The sequence below is a fragment of the Mastigoproctus giganteus genome, chromosome 2 (assembly GCF_048544385.1).
Source record: "Mastigoproctus giganteus isolate SK-2022 chromosome 2, ASM4854438v1, whole genome shotgun sequence".
Classification (NCBI taxonomy): domain Eukaryota; kingdom Metazoa; phylum Arthropoda; class Arachnida; order Uropygi; family Thelyphonidae; genus Mastigoproctus; species Mastigoproctus giganteus.
This window is the reverse complement of record NC_143576.1, coordinates 119,835,322-119,855,921: the sequence shown is the minus strand read 5'-3', so window position 1 is coordinate 119,855,921 and position 20,600 is coordinate 119,835,322. Positions and strand designations below refer to the sequence as shown.

Here is a 20,600-nt window from a genome sequence, read left to right as displayed (position 1 = left end):
ATTTTAGACAAACATACTCGCATTTCATTTTCAACTGACTTCAGTTTTTCCCTCCTTTTAGTTTTGATATTAACGAGCATAGAAAACCCAAGTTCTCACAAGTACGAGATAGAAAATTGTACCAAAACTTGAAGTGCTCTGGCTCCTATGTTGGGATTTCCTTCTTAATTAATATCCAAAAGGATTCGAGCGAAATTTCAGAGTATTTTAATCGCAATGTACAGTCACTGCGAATTTCTATTAATTACTTTTCTTCTTTAAGTGTTAACTCCATTTTATTAGATGTCAATTCAACAAACAGATTTTGTTTGTTTAATTGTTGGCGCTGTGCTGTTTCAAATACAGCGTACGCGATGGACAGCTTGGCTCGGCTGTTCCATATATGTAGGTGTATGCACATAAACACTGCGATGCGGTCAGCAATTATTTCATGACAACTTCTAATTTACACAGTTGCATGAAAATCAATAACCTTTTGTAGCAACGGCCACAATGTAAGCCGATGCTAAATCAATAAAGTGTGTGTGTGTTAAAATACAAAATATTCCCACTTACTGAGTATTTAATGCTGTCATCCCCTCTTTTACACTTCAGAAAATATTCAGCCACTGCTGAGGCATTTCCAGAACCTCTGTATTGTGATCTCTTTCTGTACTACAATTTTTCTTGGATCTGCAAAGTCATTAAATTTCCACCCTTTAAGTGCAAAAATTTAATTTTGGGAAGAAGAAGAAGAAATCATAGGAAGTTAGGTCTGAAAAATACAGAGGAAAGGGGGACTACAGAGATAATTACTTTTGATCAAAATCTATAACACACACACACACACACACACACACACACACACACACACACACACACACACACACACACACACACACACACACACACACACTCAGATGGGTCAAAGTGGTAACCAATCATGACATTTTTCCAACATTTTCATAGCAAAACTTCACACATCCATTGTAAAACTTATCTGCATAAATGCTCACTGACAGTTTAGCTCTGTGGAACAAATTTGTGATATGATCCCACTGATATCAAAAAACACAGACAATTAACTTGCGCTTGAAATTCAAGCAGATCTGTACAACTCAGCCTGAAATAGTCCAACAGCAACACAAATGTGTGTGTCCCTCACTTCTTCAGATCTAGTTTCATGACTATTTCTTGTTCTCAAAACTAAAGTGTGCTTAGAAAATACAGGGTTTCTTGTTTTGGAGATTTATGAAAATTCAAAAGATGTGCTAAAGAGGATCAAAAAAATAATAATAAAATAGGAGCTTAGCTTCAGAAACACTTTCAACAGTGGCAGAATCACTAGGCTTAAAACATCAAGTCACAGGAAGACTACTTTGAGAATAACAGCAAGATATATCCAGTGGTGATTTTTTTATTATTATTATTATTTTAAAAATACAATCTGAGAACTTTTTAATCACATTTCATATTCATCCATATTCTTATTACCTTTCTTTTTTTTAAAAAATTAACTTATTAATATGAAATTAACATAACAATATATTAATTAATTAATTATTATAAACTTACATATAAACGATAATTATAAAATAAATTTCCCACATCAATGAACTGTAATTAATAAATAAATCCCATAATAAATCAAAATAATTTGGCAATAATTACTTCAAACGTGGTTCTGTAGTTTCATCTATCACAAAATTTATCACATGTTAGATAGCAAATTGATATTCTTTGTGTGTGTTTATTGTCAATCACATTTAAAAAATGTATGGAACAACCACATGTATATCATGGTGAAGGATTAAAGTCATTACTGATTGATTTTGATTTTACTGGTGCAAAAACGACTGCGGTTATACTGCCAAGAAAAGAAAATGAAAGTGATTACTATCCAGTACCCTAGGAACTAACTAAAATTCACTTTTCTCTTTCTGGAGTTATAAATATCAAGAAGTACTGTCACAGGAAAATTTATTCTGTAAACTATAAAAAAAAAAAAAAAAAAGTGAACATTCATTTCATCTAAGAGGCTAACCCACACACACACACACACACACACACACACACACACACACACACACACACACACACACACACACACACACACACACACACACACACACACAATGATGAAAAACTGGTGCTATGGCCTGCAGTATATACTGTATCAGGGTTTTCCTTTGCCCAGATTGGGATATTGTGCAGATTTTGGATTCCATCCTTTGTGACACATGTTACAACCATCAAACAATTACTCACAGGTTATGCTGTGAGCAAAAGCTGACAATACAGTTCAATACTGCCAACATACTACCGACAGTGATGGTAATCACACTGAATAATTTAACATAACACGTAAGCATGCAACTACCTTTCCATTTAAACTTATGAAATACACGAGAGCACAGATTTTGTTATAGAACTGCATGCATCAATTGTACTGACTCTTAATAATCCCTCCTCCAAGACAATAAATTTGTCCACACAACCTCAGCATTGGTTAACTGTTCAAGCCTTCCTAAAATATTGCAAATTCTCTCTCTCTTTTGCAACCTATACTGTAGCATACTGGAATCAGAATATCTAAATAGTGCATAAATAGCAATTGTGATCTAAAACAACTGCTGTTGTTATAGCAGAGAACAAGCACAAATTTCCTGGTGTCACTTCTTGGAACTTTAATTTTTTAAACCTCATTTCCCTATGGCTGATATTGCCATTGGGGAATAGTTCCAAGTTTCAATTTTAAACTACTGTATCATTCTGTAAAAATCCTATATTCATCAGTTCTGCCATATTTCCAACGTTATATAATTTCACCTTCTGTAAAACCCCTGAAAGGGAAAAAAATATTGTATTTATGTTTAAAAGCTACTATCAAACAGAATAAAGGATATGTAGGTTGTTTTTCAAAATAATATTATGCTGCAGAAGAACTTACCCCCAAATATAGCCCATTTTTGCCATAAGCTTTGAACCAATTCCCTAAAAATAAAAAATTTAAAAAAAAGAAAAGCAGGAAAATATTTAATAAATAAAATCTTAGAAATTATGTATTATATGTTCAACTTTAAAAAACAAACTAACAAATTCATATAAATATTCAAAAAAATATTTCAAATATTGATAAACTGCATATCTGACAGGAGGAAATTTTAGAAAACATTTCAAGCTCTGAACCTTTTCCTAAATATCACCAGATGAAATTTGGCGATAGGAGCCTTTACACCATTCTGACAAATTAAATTTCACAACATCAGACTCCCCAGCCACCATAAACTTTTCTGATTCAGTTAATCATGTTAAAGTTGCCTGCTGACTACCTTATACCATCATTATCAGTGCCGACCGGGCTAGCCGGGTGGGTAAAGTGCCTGCCTGGCAACCCAAAAGGTCGCAGGTTCGAATCCCACCTCGGGCTTGGATCAGAGTAGTGCAAAAACACTGGGAGGTGCATTATGGCCACAGAAGCCGATGCGCAAACAACTAAACAAAAACAAAACAAAAAAAAAAAAAAAATCAAAAAATCATTATCAGCAAAAAATATACAAAAAAAGAAACTAAATAAATTAAAAAACAAAAAGGAAAATACTATTATAATCATATTAACTACAGGGGGTCCCCGGTATCCAAGTATTCATTATCTGAGTCCCCGCAGTTACGAGGATTTGAAAATTAAAGAATTAAAGCTTTTTTCCTTGAGAAAACTGACCAATTTTTTTTTTTTTTTTGAGAACAGTCTTCTTCGTGATTGTACAACAAATGTTAAGCACGAAGTTAAAGACAAAACTAAATGCTATGACACAATTTTATTGAAAAAAATACGACAAAAAAAAAAAAAAAAAAAAACATGAACAACTCTTGATTCATTCTTTATTCGTACAACTGAAAAATAGTGTAACTTCAATAATTTACTTAACCTTACATTGTGTAACATATTATAATAAAATAATTTTCTCATTTTTCAGTTCCTTCATCCATTTTTTACTATTTACAAGAACATAATAAACATTACTATATAATATCGGTTTATATACACCATATCTACTCAACCTTACAAGTTGCCGATGCACTGCACTACCTCGAATAAGTAACATTTCACTTGCAATACCAGGGTACCTGCCCGCCCACCGATGAAAAGCCAACTAGCTTTGAAAAGGTGCCGTCTGGGTGGTGGCACCCACCGAGAATAAGTAACAATAGTGTTCTCTATTAGTGAAGCATTACTTATTCCAGGCAGTGGAATAAATGGGTAACTTCTTTGTTAAGGATGAGCATAATATGAGATACAGATGAAATGATGCTTTTCACACTGGTATCATAGTTTTTCTTTAAGAGTTGTCTATGGTGTATCTATACTGATATTATATAGATATAGAATCTTAAACTCTTAACATATTATGCCTAGTTGCATTTAATTTTATTTAAATAATAAACACTAAGAAAATTGGCCTCCATTTTAAGTGGAATTTTCTGGAACCAATTATCCTTGGATAATGAGGATCCCCTGTATAAACCAAAAATGAAATAAAAGTTATGTCTAGCTATTTTTAAAAAAATATGATAATATTGTAATCAAGATAACAAAACTACTAGGTGGCAGTGATCATAATACATATTGATGCAGAATCTACTTAAAGATATAACTTAAAGACTTAAAGGGAAGTATATAAAGATGAATAAGGTGGTCTCAGACAGTTTTTAAACTTCTGTTCAGTAGAACTAACTGATGATATAACCAATAATGAATTCTAAATGAGAGGCATTCAGGAACATAATCATAGATGCTAGTAAGCTTTTAATGCCAGTAAAAGATATTTGTTCAAGGTGACAAACCTAATTGGATGTCAGATGAACTGATGAGACTGGTCACAGAGAAGAAAAATACATGGGTTGATTATAAATTATCTGGCAACATGGGAACCTATAGTAAGTACAAACTAGTCCGCAATCAGGTCACTAAGGCAGAATATGAGAGTCCTTGGCTGCAAAGAAAATAGCAAAGAATTCTTTGCTTATATTAACACTAGACAGTAATTAACACTGAAACATGAAATTCTCCGAGCAGTGCAGAAAAGTTGCTAGAACAGCTCACAGGCTTTTCTTAATGAAATACAGAACTTTGCCAGCAGGGATAAGGAAGTGATTATCCTATTGCATAAGACATTAGCATTAGTAGAGGCATACGATGCACGAAAGCAAGCTTATGCAGCATCAGCCAAAAAAAAAAAAAAACATCCCATTTCACCCGTCCATTAGTTCCAAATGCCTGTCCAGCTCAGCCTTAAATTTATTTAGGCTATCAACTTCCACAACAAAAGGTGGAAGTCTGTTCTACCAATAAACCACCCGCTGGCCAAAGGCAAATTTCTGCACATCTATTCTACAACTGTCTTTCCTCAATTTCAATCTATGCCCCCTCAGGTTCTTAATCTGAGCAAGAGGAAGAATCCCATCAGCATTCAGTTTGCTCAACCCATTCAAGGCCTTGTACACCTCAATCAGATCACCTCGCAGGTGCCTACTCTCCAGGCACTGCAATTTGCAGAACTTAAGAGCCTTTGTTGGTAAGAGCACCCCTTTGTTCCCCCTCACCAATCTTGTTGCCCTTCTTTGTACCCGTTCTAGCAACTCTACATCCTTCTTAAAATGAGGCCTCCAGACCTGTAAACAATAATCTAGGTGTGGCCTGACCACTGCCTTGTACAATGGAATAATCACCGTCCCGTCCCTGCTATCAAAATTCCTATATATCATAGACAAGACTCCATACATTAGCCCATCTGCACTCCTCAGCAAACTTCATATTTGACTGCACAATTACCCCCAAGTCTTTTTCTCTTTCCACCTCCTTGAGTGTAGTACCACACAGTTGGTACGTTTCTCTTGGGTTATGCTACCCATATGCAGTACTTTGCATTTGTCGATTTTAAACTTCAGTTGCCACTTCTCAGCCCATTTTCCAAACTTATCTAGATCCAGTTGCAGTACCATACTGTCTTTACTGTCGTTAACGACCCTGCCAATCTTTGTATCATCTGTAAACTTGGACATTAATCCTGATATACCTTTATCAATATCATTGATGAATACACAAAACAACAATGGGCCAAGCACTGAGCCTTGGTGAACTCCACTAATAAAGTTTGTCCACGAAGAGCAATGCCCAATGATTACCACTCTCTGTCGTTTCCCACTCAACCATCCCTTAATCCATTGTAGCAACTTACCCGTAATGCAGTATCTCTCCAATTTGTTCAGCAGTCTTCCATGTGCAACAGTATCAAAAGCTTTCCTGAAATCCAAGTATATAATATAAAAATTATTTTTGACATTCAGTTCCTTTGTGACCATATCATAGTATCCAATCAAATTGGTCAGACAAGACCTCCCTTTAACAAACCAATGCTGTGTCTTAACTATTACTGCAGTCTTGTCTAGACGATCATGCAATGTTTCTTTAACCATTATTTTCCCCGAAACATAAGTTAAACTAACAGGTCTATAGTTACTTGTGTCACCTTTTGAACCCCTTTGTGAGTTGGTGATAACATTTGCACATGTCGAGTCCATGGGGACCTCCCCTAAGTCCAAGGAAGCTCTTATTATTATGGCCAAGGGTTTGCTTACTTCCTTTAATATAACTGGATAGATCCCGCCCACCCCAGGTACCTTCCTTATGTTTAACTTCCACAATTTCTCCTCCACTTTGCTCTTAGTTATTACAAAATCACTTAGCTCCCTGTTAGAGTTTGATAAACTTCTGGCATTCCACTCATTGAATAACTCCTCATGTGGGAATGTAGATGCAAAATACTCATTCAGTTTATCAGCTACCTGAGCATGATCATTGATAGTCAACCCATCTACGTTAAGTGGTCTAATCTGATTCATCCCTTTCCTTCAAGGCAATGGTTTATAAATGCATTTTTCAGAAATGTTTCCCAATAGCTAAACAGCAAAAAAAAAAAAAAAAATAATAATATTAAATAAATAAATTTTAAAAAATGCAGTTGTGGAAGAAAAAAGCACTATTAGTGAAACTGTGCAGATACCGAAAGAAAAGGTGGATGGCTCTGAAAAACAGGGCATTTTTGATTGTTACATAATGAGAGTAATCAAAGTGATTCTAAGTTATATCCCACTGTGGTGACCTTTTGTACAAAAAAGTTTTGAAATTAAAACCAGTACAGTGGCACTGAGAATGCAACTCTACAGAGAATAACACAGTTCATCTTTTTCTGAAGAACCTGAATGCATGTGGGATTTCTTCAAAAAACTGTTATTTAACACTATCACTTAGTGTTAATAATTCACCTGTTATGGTAAGCCTAAAAAGTGGAGTAGCAAAGGTATTTAAAAGAGTTAAAAGGGAAGGTTGGCACTTGGTGGTATGAGATCATTTTTGTCATCTTTTAATTTGTGTGATGAAAAGGGATCCACTATGAAACCAGATGAATATTTAGTGGAAATTTACTACCATCTAGAATGAAATGCTAAAAGGGCAAAATAGATTTAAACAATTTCAACTGATGCATGCCAACATGTACACACTTTCGAATATATGTACACATAGGCCATCTGTGGTTAAAAAAAAACTAGACTGGTAGAACAGTCTAGTTTTGATGATTCTGTTTAAAGAAGAGGTTAGAAATGTTAAGAAAAGCAATATGAGCACTTTTCAGTTACCAAATTGAAAAGTACAACTAACCCTCGTATAACACGGTAGTTGTCGTGTTGTGCGAAACCGTGTTATACGGGACTAAGAAAGTACAAAAAGGGGGGTTATGTTCCAAAAGCTAACAAAAATACACTATTTCATTAATAAAATATTAACAAAACTAACAAAAATACACCATTCTAGATTTCGCGTATCTTCTGCTCTCTTTAAAAAATCAGTAATCTGGTTTTGTTTGCTTTTGCTTAATAAATCTTTGTGAATTTCATCATATGGAACTAAGCATTTTTGAAGTGCCCTCTTGAACTTTGGACTCCTTTCATTCAAGAATCTGCATTCAAAAAATAAGATTCTAATTGCTTGGCTAACTTTATGCCTTCCCATTTTTAGTGTAAAATTTGAAGTTTAGAATTTTCATCTGCGCTATCAACCTCTGAATTGATTTGATTTTACCTCCGATGCCATTTCCACCAAATCTGCTTCGCTAGCCTCTTTTTCTACCAGTAGTTCTTGAATGTCTTCAGTAATCATATCTTGTTTTTTTATTTTTTTAGGAGCATCTGGGACTAAGACCATATTGCTCTGCGTATATTGTCTATAAATTGTGTGTCCCAAGGTCGATTTTTCTGATTTGATGGACGAAAAACCTGCTTTCCGGGAGAAAAAACCATGCTACCATCGCCATCGACTAACTCAGCCACGTTGAAAAAGACCCATAAACATTTCCTTCCCTTCATCAACGGGATTCGAACTCAAATCTTTTCCACCTGGCATGGGGAGGAGGGCGATTCTATCAACTGTGCTTGCTACCCACAAGGGCTTCAGTAGTCGTATCATCAAAACCTTTCCCTCCTACCGACGTAGCAAGTTCTACTATCGCACCGATTCCGCTTTATGCTGGTTCGACCATATTTCTTGAATGAACTGACTCTGGCCATACATTTTTCCACATGCATTTAACATTGACAGTTTTACTTCTTTGAGCAATAAAGCTATGATTCTAATACAGTCCACAATTGAGAAATGTTTCCATGCCTCCATTACTTCAATAGATTTGGAATGAATTTTTTTCAAAATCCATTGTAACTATTTTCTGATATAATGAGTTTTAAAGGTGGATATAATGCCTTGATCTGAATGGCTGAATGAAAGAAATTGTATTAACCTAGTACAACTGTGGTGGTAGAAACCTAACTACAACGTTTGGATGACTTAAAACTTTTGTGGCCTGGTGTGCTATCGAATAGTAATAAAACTTTGAAATCTAGATTTTTCTACAAGTTCAATAGAAGAGAGCATAACACAGGGATTTCCCAACAAAATAAAATACAGGGATTTCTCAATAATTTTTTTTGACTAGTGAGTCAACAGCAGGGATTCAACTAGAGTGGAAACGTTGAAAAATTACATCCAACATACAGTAATAGCAGGGTCCCCCCCCCACACAAAAGCTCAAAAATACCCTGTTACGTGAGGTTTGCCGAAATTCTCGAACAGTGTTAGAGCAAAACTGTGTTATATAAGTACCGTGTTGTGCGAGGATTGTCGATTTATCAATCGTGTTAGAGAGAAACCGTGTTATACGGGGGGTTGCCTGTATAAAAAGTGATCACTAGTGAGTGGCACTGACTCACAATCAAACCTAATTTATAATCCAAAAGTTTTGAAAGAAGACAAATTAATGAACTCAAGAAAAAAAAATTTTTAATTGCAAACTTCTCATAAAACAAATCCTAAACAGGCCCCTCTAGGCATATTATGCTCACTTATGCAGAAATACTGCTAACCATAACCCCCAAATAGATTCATCAATAACTTTAACGAAACTAAATTCAAATTACAAACTACTATTATTATATGAAACTTTAGCTATTGAACAGTTTTGTCAGAACTCACAAAATGTGATCCTTAAGACAAAACTACCAGTCAATCTTTCATCAATATGGCATCCAACACACATAAAATTTCCACCATGTGCTTTGACTATGCATCCTGGGAGTTAAGTTATTTATAAAAACCTTCCTTTCTTAAATTAACCAACTGGTGACGTTTTACAAAAATCTTCTTAAGACTCTTGGTTACTTGGCTCATATCACAGGTTTAATCGTGTGACAACCTAAATAAAGAGAAGTGCACTCCTTTTTCCTTGAGCATTTTTATCTTAACTTTCATTTTAAATTCCATGTCTTTGAACCAGACAGATTAAGAGGTAAGTACCGTAAAAAACATAAGCTCTTGCTAAAATTTAATTAATGATTAAAATAACCGGTACTATAAGCCCTTTCTATAAATAATTTATATTGGAAGCTTGAAACAACAAATTATCCCAAGTCATGCTTGCCATTTTAACAATTCTTCATAGCAATACTGAGTGAGAGTTATTATTGTTTGTTATTTGGTTTTTTTTAGGAGCATTAGCAACTAAGGCCATATTGCTCCAGGATATGCAGTGGTCATTTCCTGACCTTTCCGCATCCTCCGTATTTGGTGGTGACGGGCTCGAACCCCGGTCTAATCAAGAAGCGTGTGCTACGCACTGCTGCTCCTTCCCACCTGGCTACGGAGGCGACCCCTGAGTGCGAGCAAACATTCAGTGAGGTTAGTAAAACAAAAACTGAATTCAGGTCTTCTCTTTCTGGTGAAGCTTTGGAAATGCTCCTGACAGCCAAGTCTAAAGTGTCAGGTAAAAGTCAAAGTCTTAAGGCAGGGACACTGATTTCAACAAGACTTTGACTCAATGTTTCTGAAGAAAGCAAAGTCTACAACAGTATCTTTCTTGAAGCAATCAAAATCAGTTGATATCTAATAGAATATCCAAACAGAAATCCACAGACAGAAAAAAATGTTAGGTAAGCTAATGTTTAAAAGCATACTATACTGATAAACAATCTTATGGCTGTATGTTAATATGAAATGTGTGTATTGCCTGTGAAATTTACTTTCTAGTGCAGCATGGACTTTAAAAAACCTCCTGCTTTTCCCAAAAAATCTGTTTTTTGTGCAACTCTCCAGCATTTTGCAAAACACTCGTTTTCTTAGTGCTTACAAATGCGCGACATCCAGCTTTTCTGAAAATCAAAAATTTGGCAATTATTCTTATACAGTTGAATCTCTATATAACGATCCCCCAAGGAATGAGAAAAATGGTTGTTATATCGGAAGGATGTTATATCGATCATTCATAAAATCAACAACAAAAGAAGTAAAAGCTTTAACATTTAATATAATTCTACTAATCCAATATAGTATAATCTTATTTATAATATGTACTATAGTATTAAACAAGAAAATGATGATTATAAATTTTGCACTGATTGTAGAATGCAATAAGGTTACAACTGTAAATTTCGCTTCATACCTATCAAGACCAAACAAGAGAATTGTTTCATACTTGAAAATAATCTGTCAAAACATGCTATTTCAATGGTAGAGCATGTTCTAAAAGAGAATTATGAAGGTGCGTGATAGCAGTTATTTTACTTTCTCAGTTAGACTGCACTTGAAGAAAATCGATGTACCAGTTCTAATCCTTGATGAGCATCTTTCACTGAAACTTCTTGTTAAAACCACAATAGGCTCCTCATCTTCATCACTACAAATTTCAGAAGATTTCATTATGTCTGCAATGAGTTCCTTTTCATTCGTGCATATTCAGAAACATTCAATGTCTGTACCAACTTCTGTGTAATCTTTGAAGCTTAAGTAAGTTTAGGTGATGAACCACATACTCAAATATTTCTTCCCTATAATCAGACTGTTCTTCACAATTAATAGAGGAAGAAGCATGCAAAACTTTACATGTTGCATCATTCAAAGTGGTAAATCCAGCATGTTTGAAGCAGTTGGCAATCACTTTTTCATCAACTTCATCCCATGCTGAAACACCTAAATAACTGCAGGATGTCGATTTCACATTGATTTTTCCTTTCAAAGTGGCTGAAGAACTGGTGTCATATTTGGTGGTAGATACTTGACAGTGATTGCATATAGGTTGGTTACTTGACAATGAGGGGTACAGTTATCCACAAACAGCGAAATTTTTCTATTCTTTTCACTCATCCTGCAATCCAAGTCTCTGATCCATTCTTTGTAGATTTGTGTCAGCAATGTCTTCAAACCTTTAAAGCATCGAGGCTTCTGGGCTTTCCCAATAATTAAAAGCGGAAGCTTCTCTGTGCCAGACATGTTTGCTGCTAAGTAATCTGTTGTTTGGCCTTTTTTTCCACCACTACATTTCTCACCTTTAAATGTGTTCCATCGGGTAGAAATTTAAAAAAGTCCAGTTTCATCAGCACTGAAGATGTCATTGTGGTCGTATGTCAGAAAAACATTTTTTTTACGATTTTTCTTCCATTCCTTAGTAACGTCAATGTCCATAGCTGAACTTTCGCCACACACTTTTTTGAAAGACAAGCCACAGCAAATTTGTGGAACCATACATCTAAACTTTTAAATTCTTCAATATCCATTTGATGTGCAAACGATTCAGCCTTAGCTTTTAAAAGGTTACAGTCTACAGCAGTGGTTCCCAACCTGTGCTCCGCTGAGCCCTTAGAGCTCCGCGGACACACCAGGAAAATAAAATAGCTAAAATTTAATGAAATTAAAGAATTAGAAACATAAATTAGAAAACTAGAAATCACATTCTGAATAAAAATTTGCCAAGTTGAATTTTGTGCATTCTCTAGCAGGCGACGTTCAGTCATCTGTGTAGATATATGCACTGATGGTGCAAAGGCAATGGTGGGTCACAATGCTGGAGCAGTTGCCAAAATTAAAGATAAGGCAAAAAAAATGTAGCAGCAGCTATTGCGTTCTTCATAGACATACGCTAGCCTTGAGAAAAATGCCTTCTGAGCTTATGATAGTGATGAATGATGCCATAAAAATAATAAACTTTATAAAAATGCGATCTCTTAAAGGTAGGCTCTTCAAACTAATGTGTGAAGATATGGGAAGCCACCATGAGTCCCTCCTACGGCACACTGAAGTAAGGTGGCTGTCTCGAGGAAAAGCATTTACACGCTTGATGGAACTGCATGCAGAGGTAGCAGCATTTTTAATGGACCATAGCGCTCTATTGGCGATGGTTTTAAATGATAAAGACTGGGTGTGCAAACTGGTGTACTTAGCTGACATTTTTAGCAAAATGAACGAAATTAATCTCTCACTGCAAGGAAAAACAGCCACAGTTTTTGATGCAAACACCAAAGTGTCTTCTTTCAAAAGGAAACTTATGTATTGGTTGGAGTGCGTGGAAAAGTAAGATATTGATTGATTCCCTCTTACAAAAAGCTTCTTGGACGAAAATAATATCAAGATTCAAGAAAAAATACAGAAAAATATTCAGAAGCATCTCGAAGCACTGAAAGGCTCGTTTGAACATTATTTTCCGACAGCTCAAGAGAAGGCGCTTGATGACTTTAATTGGGTATTGAATGTGTTCAGCGTGAACAAAAAACCACCTAGCTTAAACCCAGCAGAATACGAGCTCCTCAATAGATTTGACATCTCACAGCGAACTAAAAATCGCGTTTCAGAATCAAAGTCTACCAGGGTTTTGGTTGCATTTGCAAGATGAATTCAAAATCTTGTCCGAGAAAGCAAAATTAGTATTGCTGCCTTTCTCAACTACATATCTCTATGAAGCAGGATTTTCTGCCTAAATGCGTACCAAAACAAATACAGAAGTCACTTAAATGCAGAACCAGACATTCGCCTGCAATTATCATCAATTGAACCTGAAATAAGAAAACTGTGCAAAAAAATATAACCACAGGTGTCTCATTAAATATTTATACGTTATTTGATGTTGTCTTAATTTAGGGTTACTGTTGCACTGTAGTTAGTAAGAGAACTTTTATGTATAGTCAAGTTTTGACAATATCATGTGTATTGGTGGTAGTTAAAAAATAAATTGAGATATTATGGCAAATTTCAAAGTTTTTAAAATATAATTTTATTGCATGGACATGGTACAATTGTTTAAATATCTCTTTACTTTACACTCCCTTATTATCTCTTCCCCCCCCCCCATAACACTACTCTTAAATACCATTAGCTTGAAAACATAGGGTAAGCCTAAGGGGCTCCTCCATAGAAATTGATTCTAAAAAGGGCTTCTGGGTTAAAAAAGTTGGGAAACAATGGTCTACAGAAACTTTTTTTGTACACATCATCATTTGCCATTCCAAAGTTACCTTTTCAAGATCCGGATACTTTGCCTTTCATGCTCAAATTCTACCTGGTGAAGCAGCAGATTTCTCTAAACTTTCAATCTTTTTCCCAATCTTTCAGGATAGTGAACAAAGTACTGTTAGAAATGCTGAACTGTTTGGCGATGTCGGCACACCACTATCTACAGCCTGAATAATCCTAATTTTATCTGTGATTGGCAAAGCTATCCAATTTCTTAGAGCCATACCAATAAACATACAAATGATTTCTCGTAGTCAGGCTGCAAGCTGGTCAATTACTTAAATATATTTGAAGCATTCTGTCACTGTCATTTTTAAACATGAATATTGTAACAAAAAAGTAAAAATTCAGATTAAGAGATAGAAATTTATGGTCATTATAGAGAAATCCTTTTATTTTCAATGTTGTTATACTGAATATTGGATAAAATGACACATCTTTGGTATTTTCAACAGTCATAATATGCACCCATAGGCTGATGAAAATCTGCATTCAAGGCAGGAATCAAAGCTTCCAACACCAATTTACAATTAAAGTTTCGAGAGGAATAATTCATGAACTCCTCTAGACTAACTCCTTGAGTTTCTACTATCTTGTTTCTCGATGGCCTCCTGTTTACATTTTTTAAAGGAAGATTTACCATTGGCAAAATGACAAATTTGCATGACAGGGTTATACAAACAATGGATAGGATAAAGAAACAGACCAATTTTGTGGCCTCTGAGATCACCTGATTATATGCCTACAGCCTTTTCACCTATGGGTAATATGAAGAAGAGTTTATTTCCAGAGCTAACATGTGGGGTGACCTTTGTTATTTTTTTTGTGCAGACTGGGAATTGGAGTCACAAGGATCAGTTATGCACTGAAATAAACAGAGGATACTTTAAACATATTTTGCAAACACTGGTCAATATTAAAACAGTGATATGTTGAATGCAAATAAATAAATTTGCTCCTAAAATAGTATACTTGTCTAATTTGATCCTACCCTAATCCAACATAACTGAACACATCTGACTGACAAAGTATTAGAAACTACGTTTATAGGAACTTGATTTTAGATGTACAAATATGATCCTTATATTTACTGTATGTAATAATCAATCTGTATAATTACACAATACTATGTAAGAAATTTTTTTCAAATTATTCTGGTAATTTATTTACACAGAAAGTTGTTAGGTGTTGCAATATTTTTTTTATACTACCATAATATAACAACAAAATATTTCTCTTAATGACTCAAAGTGAATATCAAATACAATGTTAACTAAATAAAAATTCTTAGTATACTAACTCTAGTATGTTTTTCCCACTGTCCAAGTGACCGAGCATTAGCATCTGAAGGCAGCCATAAGAGTGCAGGCTGATCACCATCATTATTCCCTAAAACTTCCCTTTCAAAAAGATCAGTCATATCCTCTTCAGACTCACTGTCACTAGAATTACTTATTTCATGATTTAAAAACTCTGTAAAAAATAATATTTAATAGTCAACAACATAAAATAAGCTACACTGCTTAGGGGTCTAAACAGATATACAGATAGCAGAATCAATATATTTTTATATAATCTCAAATACATCTTACATAGTGGCATAGGATTTGGGGTCAGGCACCACCAGTGGCTTCCCACATATCTCACAATGGAAGCAGGGAGTAGATTTTTTCAACAGAGACAACAAATAATAATGCGAATTTATTTAGCACACAAAAAGGAAGTTTGGAAAAATAGCCAAGCCCGATTCTATATCTTTATAATTTTATTTTAGATTTAAATTTCAGAATGAAAAGCCTCTTCACATGTACATAACCTTTACAAATAAAATTCAAAATTTGTTTTTTGCCAATCTGGTTTACTGCCCAAAAAGCCATATTTCTTAATTTTTATCTCCTAACCTAACTATTAAACGTCAATATAAAGTTGCTAACTTAGGTTCCCAAAAGATAAACAAGTTTATACTGGCATCTGATCAGTAAGAAGGTTTTCTCTAAACTAACTTTCAGAAGTATAAAATAATATCAGTAATTCATATAATATTACAATACTATAAAAAGGACAACAAATATAAAAAGGACAACAAATTTTATCCTCCTTTCAAGAAAGTCAATATGATACTGTTAGTGAGGGAACAAGCTAGCCCACCATATTCAGTCATAGGCAAGACAATGCTTGTACAGTGCTAATAAATGTCTATTTGATATGGATCTTACATCTCGAGATATTTGAAGCAAATCAAAGCATAAACAACTAAGAAATTATTATCAAGACCTACAATCAAAAGATAAAGAAACAGTATCAAATAATTATCAACCATACAGAGTTAACATTTCAAACTTTAAAAGAAATATGGATGAAGAGATCATTGACATACAATGAAATGTGATCAAGAGATTTGGGAACTGATTTTGCATATTTTAATTAAGGTAACACAGCAAGTAGTTTGGAACTTGTTGCAACACATTCAGCGGCTCATCTAGACAAAGTAACACATGATTCAAATGAACTGGAAGAGAGGTGCTACATGATTACTCATCATATGAGAAACAATTAGCATTAGCATTATCATCCTTATCATTAGCATTAGCATTAGTAGAGGCATTTGATGCAAGAAAGCAAGCTTATGCAGCATCAGCCAAAAAAAAAAAAAAAAAAAAAAAAACCACTTCCACTTCACCCCTCTGTTCGTTCAAAATACCTGTCCAGCTGAGCCTTAAACTTATTTAGGCTATCAACCTCCACCACAAGGGATGGAAGTCTGTTCCACCAACCAACCACCCGCTGGCTAAAGGCAAATTTCCGCACGTCTATCCTACATCTGTCTTTCCTCAATTTGAATTTATGCCCTCTCAGGTGATTATTCTGAGCTAGAGGAAGAATCCCATCAGCATTGAGCATGCTTAAACCATTCAAGGCTTTATACACCTCTATCAGATCACCTCGCTGGTGCCTAGTCTCCAGACACTGTAATTTGCAAAACTTAAGCCTTTCTTCGTAAGAGCACCCCTTTGTTCCATTCACTAATCTTGTTGCCCTTCTCTGTACTCGTTCCAGCAGCTCTACATCCTTCTTGAAATGAGGCCTCCAGACCTGTATACAGTACTCTAGGTGTGGCCTGACCATCGCCTTATACAATGGAATAATCACCTCCTTATCCCTGCTGGAAAAATTCCTGTATATCATTGACTTATATATCATTAAATAAAGTCACAGTGAAATATCACATGATAGATTAAATTGTTTTTATTGAAATATTACATTAAATTGGAAACATCTCAATAATAATACTTGAATAATCTACTTATATGCCGTTTGAATTAGTGCGCATTGAATAGGAGTTTTATGTGTTCAGTCACATTTTAAAACGAGTCCTTTTACTGAGCAGCAAAACTGCATCAAATTTTATTTCAAATTAGAAAAAAGTGCAACAGAAACCCAGGAAAACGCTTTCAGAGAAGATGCCATGCATATCATTCGAAGATTTTTTGGTCCTCAAAAGCTTAAAGAGGGCTGCTTGTCCACTGAAGATGATTCTCGGTCTGGCTGCCCTTCAGTTTCAAAACCCAATGGTTCAACTGCTCATATTCATGATCTGATCGGGAGTGACTGATGTTTAACTATCCACCACGTTGCTAGCAAAATAGGTAATTCTTATGGGACATGAAAATCAATTTTAATGCAAGGTTTGGGAATGCAGTGTGTTTCAGCCAAGTTTGTATCTCACATCTTCACTGATGATCACAGAAAGCAGAGAATTTTCACATGTTAAGATCTCTTCGTCAACGTGCTGCTGCTAACTCACACTTTATTTCTTCCATCATTACTGGTGACAAATTGTGGGTATAGGGAAACACTCATGTCCTGGAAACAAAAGCTCAATCCTTTCGGCGGGACTCAGTCTTCACAAAGGCCCAAAAACACAAGGCAATCTTGATCAAATATGAAGCTCATGTTTATCATATTTTTTGATTCACGGGGCATTGTTCATTGTGAATTTGTCCTGCATGATTAAACAAACAATCAGGAATACTACAAAACAGCACTACAGAAATTGTGTGATGATGTTTGGAGAAAATGGCTGGAAAAGTGGGCTTCAGTGAACTGCCATTTGAACCACGACAATGCCACCCCCTCCACTTTCCATTCAGAAATTTCTTTCGAGCCACTCTATCACTGTGGTCCTCCATTTGCCATACTTACTGGATTTAGCTCAATGCTTCCCTCCCCCAAACTTAACCCCCCCTTGAAAAGTCAAATTTTCAACGACTGAGGAAATTATTCAGAATGTGATACAGACTGCAATAGCAATTCCAAAAGAAGCCTATTAGAAATTCTTCCAGAAGTGTTGCAGAAACCCTTGAAACCAGCATATACAATGTCAAAGAGACTACTGCAAAAGAGACCCATCCAAAGAATAGCTGATAAACTTCACCATTTCCCAAATATTAGTTTCACCCCAAAACATTCTGACACACCCAATAAGCAGATCTTCAGACCGTAATTTGGTTTATAGACTGTTCTCATATTAGAATAAGGGCAAAAGAATTAGATAAAATAGTGAATTAACACCATCTGTCCAGCCATGAAAGTAGGATAGTAGTAGTAACTAGCTGCCACAACTCAGCCTTTACTGTTTATGTCTGAGATTACAAGACTAAAGATTTTGAGAGAGCTGGTAAATGGAAATGCAAAATCCTTCTGAGTAAACACATAATCAGTATTTAAATCCAACCTATTGTTCTATCATTAGTTTCCTCTTTGTTGTTCACTTCACATTTAATTAACTTTCACATTTACATAATGGAAACTGGTCTCCACAAATATTGTTAATGTGGATCGCATAAGCACTGTGCTCCTGCAACAATAATTGAATGAGAAATGGAAACCATTTAACACAAAAATTATTTCTCACTCAGAAAAATATTTCATTTATTATTTCACTATTTTTCACTTAGAATATAATTCAATGAAAATTTATTGCAAGTAACATGAATCATGCAGTCCAATAAACAATTGTAAACAATCCAATGTAAAGATATCAGAGGAAATGACTCAGTTCCATAAAAATCCAGTATTGACATCACTTTCAATTTCAGCAAAACTGTAATCCTCCTTGATTCATGTTTCTATCATTGTGAAGAAGTAAATGTACTACACTTAGCTTTTAAAACTTTCTACCAAATTACAACCTGTTACTTGTCAGTAAGACCATTTTGTAATATAGTTTCATAAAAATTACAGTATTTATTTAGTATCCTATGCATGTTAAAAATAGCCAGTAAAGTTCAGAAGCAAAACACAGTATTACTAATAGTGAAAATGCAACTGCTACAAGCTATTAACCCACTCTGGAGTATGTACATATATTTACTTTACATGCCATTACAAATGGCTGGTTACCCTAAAACAGGGGGTGGCCAACAAGTTGATCGCGATCTACCAGTCAATCATGACGAATTTTAAATATATAATAAAAAATGGATTAGTCAAAATCTAAATGTTATAATTATTATGCACTCCACTCATATGCTTATTACAAATCTGTTGAACCACATGACTACTCTTGTCGCCGCACAGCCGCTAGGTTTGTCTAGTGAAAATTCACGCATTTACGTTGTGGAGAGCATAGTGTATGTGTTGATTTCTTATGTAGCTTATGAAAGAAAAAAAATTACTGTAAAATTAAGTAATTTATAATTTTCTCCAATTCAACCCCATGAGCCTAATGAAACCCTCATGATTAACCTTAATGGCTTGATGTAGTCCCTAAATGTTTACTTCAAAATAACTGGGCAATTAAATTAGCAATATACCCCAGGCTTTTAATGGCATTCAGGCTCAAATGTTTTATAGGTCTAAAAAAAGGGGGGATTAATAGATAAACATTACAAACTAATAACAGCATTAACTTTCTGTGTACTGCAATGCTCTTGCCACCAAAATTAGCAGACTGATTTAGTTTTCTTTATTCATTCCAGGTTTCCTGTTTGTTGTGCACTATAATAAAAGTACAAAGCTTGGTTATGAAGTTCAGTGAACATCGCAAAAATATTAATTGTAATCAATACATTTTTAATATTCTTCAAAAGAATCTCCTTCTGTAGCCACACACTTGTTCCATTCTGCCTGCCAGTGATCAAAAATTTTCAAAATCTTTTGAGAATGCTTTTAGGTATGGTTGCTGGGATTTTGCAAATCAACTCAAGCTGTTTTCCTTTCATGCCCCATTTTAATTTTGGCGATAGTCAAAAATGTCAAATCAGGAGAATAAGGTGGGCATGGCACAAAAGAATGTTTCTGTTGTGTCAAAAATCACAGATGGTGATAGCTGGCTCCTTCACTACAACAATGTGTCATAGCACATTGTTGTGATGAAAGAGCCAACCAATTTGGAATTTTTTTGGGTCAATTAAGGTGGATTCCATCTCTCAACCATTTTAAAACTCCTTGGTAGCAAGCTACATTAACAGTAACACCTTTCAGAACAAGTTATAATAACACCAGCACCTTGCTGTCAAAAAATGCAATCAGTGACCTTCACATGTTGATTTTGACTGCCATGAGGATTTTGGCCCTGGTGACAACTTTTTCCATTGGGAACTTTGAACCCTGATCTCGGGATCATTTCTACACACCCAAAACCCATCACACATAATTTTTATTAAAAATGCAGGATCCAACTCAAATGATGTGAGGACTCAAAGCTGTCACTGACATTGAATGAGCAAGTGTC

The 20,600-nt window shown here is 35.0% G+C and overlaps 1 protein-coding gene across 2 annotated transcripts in view; it reads right to left on the bottom strand.

Moving 5' to 3' along the window:
• LOC150089527 (zinc finger CCCH-type with G patch domain-containing protein-like) overlaps positions 1-20,600 on the bottom strand; it is a 183,747-nt gene that overhangs the window by 51,375 nt on the left and 111,772 nt on the right. For both annotated transcript variants that reach the window (XM_090368646.1, XM_090368647.1), the window contains exons 8-9: positions 15,165-15,337; positions 2,930-2,973 (exon numbers count right to left, since the gene is read on the bottom strand). In XM_090368646.1, coding sequence (XP_090224772.1) covers positions 2,930-2,973; positions 15,165-15,337 — 217 coding nt within the window. The remainder of the gene's footprint in view (positions 1-2,929; positions 2,974-15,164; positions 15,338-20,600) is intronic.